Raw genomic sequence first — 5,245 nt, forward strand, 5'->3', positions numbered from 1 at the left:
TCCTTTGAATTGAGGAAATACAACCTTCTTCCTGAACTGTGACAAAATGTTTTTATTTTTTCCTTTTCTTTAAATCTAAGGATGAGAAGAATTTATTATTGTTGTTAATTTAGCTTGTTAATTATTTATTATTATTGATTATCCTTGTGGCTGAAGCTCCCTGGGGCGGCCTTAAAGGTTCACCCTTTGTCCCCACACCATATAGTCACTACCCCCACCTTCCAGGAAGGGAGAAATGAGGTCAGTGCCCACAGGCCACCCTGCCACTGCAGACACACCCCAGATACTCCTCTGCAGCTAGAATGAGTGTTCCCACCATGTCTGTGCTGGAAACCTTCCTGTTGACCTGTGCAGAAGCCTGGGGCCCTCTGGCAGGAGGGGTGAAAATGGGGCCTCACAGGCTCTGTCTCTGCAGGTCTCATCCTGGGCCCAGCGACTGAGGCAGATACTGGTGAGTCCAGGACATAGGCCCTGGGACAGGGGGCCACAGGCTGTGGGGAGCCCCTGCAGCACCAAGCTGACCCCAGCTCCCTCCATCTCAGTATTCAAGACCCAATTCAGCCCGTGGGCAGAATCGGAATCCCTGCTGGCACCCTGGACCAATGTGATGCTCAAGTGCCCCCACCCCCGCCCCACCTTGGGACCCTGCTCTTCCAGCTGCTCAAGGATGTCATGGTCCAGGAGCACATGACCTTGGTGTTCCTGCCATACAGCATTAGTTCCCACTGGGAGCAGTGACAAGTGACACCAGGGGCCTCTACTGCTGCAGTTCTCACTGGGGTAATCAAGACAGATGGACTGAGCTGAGTAACCTCCTGGAGGTGACAGGGCAAGTAAGTAGGGACATAATGGGGCCAAAAGGCAGTGGGGAGAAGGCTGATGAGGAAGCCTCCTTCCAAGTCACTTGACATCTCTGAGGCTTGGTTTTCCCGTCTGTCAAATGGGGACTGTGCTTGTGCTGACCCCAGAGGGTTGTAGGAATGCGTCCCAGAGAGTGCTTTGGACAGGTCTGGTACACAGCAGGACTCTCCCCTTCTTCTTGCTCTAGGCCCCTTTCTCCACTGTCCCTCCCTGCCTCCCGGTTACCACCAATGCTCTCCTTCTCTCTGCCTTCCTCACATTTGCATGGGTGTGGGATTCATGTTCAGCAAATCACCCCTGCCTCCTGGGTCATGAAGAACTATTCAACAGCCCTGCTCTATCCATAGAATCCTTATCCCTACCCCAGCTCTCAGTGTCCTGGATCACACCAAGCCTGAACACCACCTTGCTGTACCATGGGGGACAGGCACAATGAATTTTTGGAGATGGATGAGGCTGGAAAAGACGGAGAGGCCATGGTCTCTGTCCATAGACCTGGCAACTACAGCTACAGCTACAGGACCCACACAGCAGGTGACCCTTCTGAATCTAGTGCCACTGTGACCATCGAGGAACTGGGTGAGTGGTGTCCCCCCAGTGCTGAGAACCTCTGCCACGAATGCCAAAGGAAGGGAGAGGGCAGAAGTACCCCCCACCCCGCCTTGTCCCTGCAGCGGCCCTTGTAGGAGTCCATGCACTGTTGGCTATCCAGGACTTGTGCCCCAGAAACCCTTCCTGTCTTGCAGTCACTCTGCTGCCCCCGTGCTGGCTTTTGGGGGAGGGTACCCCAAGGTCTTTTGCCCTGTCGCTGCCAGGACTCTAGTCTGCGTGGCATCTCTGCATGACGTGGAGTTCCAGCTGCTGGTCCCCAGGAGCAGCACCAGCCCTCACCGCGTGACCTTTGACCAGATCGTGGCAGCCCTGGGGAATGGGGGCCCCTTCACTTGTCACTACAGGCTGTGCACCTAGGAGGCCAAGGAGGACAGCGAGCCCGTGGAGCTGGTGCTGAGCAATGGTGAGCCTGGCGCCGGGCGTGGGATTAGGGTGCTGAGTGCAAGCCCGAGGGTGAGGACTGCAGCCTGAGGACAGCAGGAGAAGGAGCAGACGCAGGACTCACGCGCCCGGCCTCAGTTTCCCCAGCTGAAATGGGACAATGGGTAAGGAGGCAGGTCTGGCACAGGCCTTTCTGGTGCCACCTACCCGGGGATCCGGTTGGGCCAGAGACCTGCCTGCCCTGGGTGGCGGGCTAGGGGCTTCATTGCTTGCCAGGGGCTGGACAGAGCCCTCCGTCCTCACGCCCTGGCCTGGAGGGCCAGTTCTACAAACACTGGTCGCTAAACTTCAAGCCATACGCCAGTAAATTCACAGGCGCCCAGCAATCGGGGGTACCCAACAGACGCTCGTGGGACGAATCCACGATGGAGTGGCAGTCATGCATGAAGCACCAATTCATGGACAAATCGCCTCAGCACCTCTGATTTCTTCGCCACCTGTGTTTATAGACAGACTAATAAGAAACAGTATATGGGGAATGATGTGATCTGCTCTGGAGGTCCAGTGGTAGGTGCGGTTTTAAGCAAGATGGTCATGGAGGGCCTCCTGGAGCAAGCCAGGGAAGAACTGGCAGGCCATTTCAGGCAGAAGGCTCAGCCAGGCCACAGGCCTTAAACTGGGTAGTGCGTGAGACACGAACGGTCCTCTTGGCCTGGTTCAGCCCGCCTTCCCCTCCGCAGAGGCGCTGCCCGCACCGGTGCTCAACGTGGAGTCAGCAGATCTGCACCCCGCATGCGGATCTGCACCCCGCGTCCGAACCTGCACCCCGTGTCCTAATCTGCACCCCGTGTTCTAATCTGCACCCCGTGTCCTAATCTGCACCCCACGCCCGAATCACTCATGCAGCTGCGGTGCACAGTACTCCAGGCCGGACTGCGCTTCGCGCTACAGAGAGCGGGTTCGAACCAGCGCCGTCTGCTCCGCGTGCTGAGGCCAGGGAAGTCAGGAGCGGTCTTCCAAGCTGTGCAAGGTCTGGATCTTGGATTCAGGCAACTACAGTTGCGTCTATGTCGACCTGGTGCCGCCCTCTGCGGGCGCCCTGCCCAGCTAGCTCTTGCAGCTACTTATGGACTGTGAGAGCCAGCGGGAGCGCGGGTGGCCCAAGCGCCAATAGGGGCGGGAGTTCCCGAGCTGCGACATTGTGAGCATCCTTTCTGTGCTGAGAAGAGGTACCCGGCTTCGAGGTCTGAGGCTGAGGTTCCCAAGATGCCTGGAGCTGTGGCTTGTTTCCCAAGGCGAGAGCCCAAAGGCTGTGGGTGGCTTTATGGTCAAGGACGTGGGGCTGGAAGATTTCCTATTCACATCCTCACTGGCTTTCCACCTGCCTTGCCTCAGTTTCCCTGTGCTTGTCAGTTGTAGTCATATTGATGGCCCCCTGGTCCTGCCTATGCCAGTCTCCACAGGTGGGGATGTGTGTAGTTCTCACTCCCTGAGGTCTGTTTGTTACTCTGCATTTATTATAAAGGGCAGAGGCCACGAGACAGATCCCACTTGGAGCAGTGGGGTCCTGCCTTCATACCTTTGGCGTGTCTCCACTTACAACCTTTCTGAATCTTTTCTTTGCCCTTTCAACACTCTAGGGGCCCCACAAAACCTTGGGCAGGTGGTGGCCTCAGGACTCCACAGTCTGTGTGTATGCATGCTTGCTCTTTCACTCTTGAGAGATGACACAAAGATGAGACACTGACATGACAGCACAGGTGCCAGGGGCTCAGGATAGCAGGAAGGGTAGACATGGTGGGCAGGTAGCAGAGGACCAGTCAAGACAGGCAGGAGTGGCCAGGGCCTGACCACCACCACCCTGGCCACAGCTCCGGACCCTGTTAACTAGGCCTGTCCCAGAGGTCCATGACGCTGTACTGTGCTGCTTAGGCCACAAGCCTGAGGTCACCTTTGAGCTGCTGCGTGAGGGTGAGAAGGTACCCATGACCATGCATAGCACACTAAGCACTTCAGCCAACCTGGTGGTAGCCTTCGTGGGGACCCAGCACGCTTGCAACTACAGCTGCCACCATGGCTCCTGGTGGCCCGGTGAGTTCCTGTCAGACGGCAGTGACCCTGTGAGCTCCTGGTGGCCTGTGAGGGTTCCTAGGTGCTATGGCTGGGTTCAGCCTCCTGGCCTATAGGTTAGCTAGCTGCCTAGTTACAGCCCAGTGTGGAAAGGCCCTGAGGCAGAGTGTTGGGTGCAGCATCTGAAGATGGAACAGGTAGAGGGTGGTGGCTGGTCACTGACAAAGCCTCTTCCTTCCTGAAGAAGGGTATCGGGGAGGAGGAACCAGGGCCCCTCACCACACCCCAGTTCTCTTTTGTCATATTTGTCCAGGGAGATGATCCAGCTATGGACTCAAGATGCAATGGTGTCCTTGAAAAGAATTGGGAATACTGACCAGGCTCCCATCCCTCATGCTGCAGTGAAGGCCAGGCTCATGGCAGGAGGCCTTGCTCTTGTTGCTCCCAGAAGTTAATAAATATTAAGAAAGACCTTGTGTCTTATGAGAGTCTGGTGAATCCAAACTATGGATGGGTCATGAAAAAGTGACTTAAATAAATAAAGTGTGTCTTGGGCCCCTGAATGAGGTAGGGAGGTGGAGCTGTGCTATCAGGGTTGACATCCTGTGTCCTGCAAGTGGATGGACTCTGGGCTGGCTCCCGAGTGTGGAGGGGTGAAGGACCGCCTCCTAGATCACACTTCTCAAGACCTCTTTCTTCTGTGTCTTTCCATCAAGTTGCTTCTTAGTCCCCAGTCACCTCTGCCAGGTTCCCAGCAGGTGTGAGCAGGTACTTCAGCCATCTCACCCTTGCCAAGTGAGTCCCGACAACAGAAGGAGTTGAGAAAAGCTGCCTTAAAGTATTTGGGTTTTGTTTTGATTTGTACAAATATGCCCTGGCGGATGGCTTTGGAGTGTGACCAGATCAATGCATTATCTGAAGGGACTCAACTGGAACAAACCACAACAATAATACATCCTCAGAGCTGAACCAATATTTTGTTCCCTTCAAGCCTCAGTGGAACGGGAGACTGATGGCCTGAAGTGTTGATCCCAGAAGGGGAAGGAAGGGCCCTTACTCAAAGGTGCCCTGCCTCCCCACTTACACACAGAATCCTAGATATCCCAGATGCTCTCAGGCCCCCTCCCCTCCCCAAGACCCAGAAGTGCTTTGTGTCTCCATCCTCTGCTCTTTCAGGCCCTGTGTTCAGATTGCCCTTACTTTCCTTCTGTCCTTCGCCTCCTATTCACTTGCTAATTTTACTCTACTTTCAAAATTCAACTCAAGGATCACTCCATTCGTTCACTTTTTCAACAAATCCTAACTCAGCATAAGGCAGGGC

The 5,245-nt window shown here is 55.3% G+C and overlaps 1 protein-coding gene across 1 annotated transcript; it reads left to right on the forward strand.

The window, feature by feature from the left end:
• Positions 1 to 225: 225 nt before the first annotated feature.
• Positions 226 to 4,902, forward strand: LOC141421454 (alpha-1B-glycoprotein-like). The gene is given in 7 exon segments (XM_074066997.1): positions 226 to 451; positions 543 to 833; positions 1,229 to 1,544; positions 1,831 to 1,926; positions 2,692 to 2,874; positions 2,876 to 2,960; positions 3,706 to 4,902. Coding segments are annotated over 5 exon segments (966 nt in total). The 5' UTR covers positions 226 to 451; positions 543 to 833; positions 1,229 to 1,277; the 3' UTR covers positions 4,041 to 4,902.
• The last annotated feature ends 343 nt before the right edge of the window (positions 4,903 to 5,245 follow it).

Source organism: Castor canadensis, chromosome 3, assembly GCF_047511655.1.
Source record: "Castor canadensis chromosome 3, mCasCan1.hap1v2, whole genome shotgun sequence".
Classification (NCBI taxonomy): domain Eukaryota; kingdom Metazoa; phylum Chordata; class Mammalia; order Rodentia; family Castoridae; genus Castor; species Castor canadensis.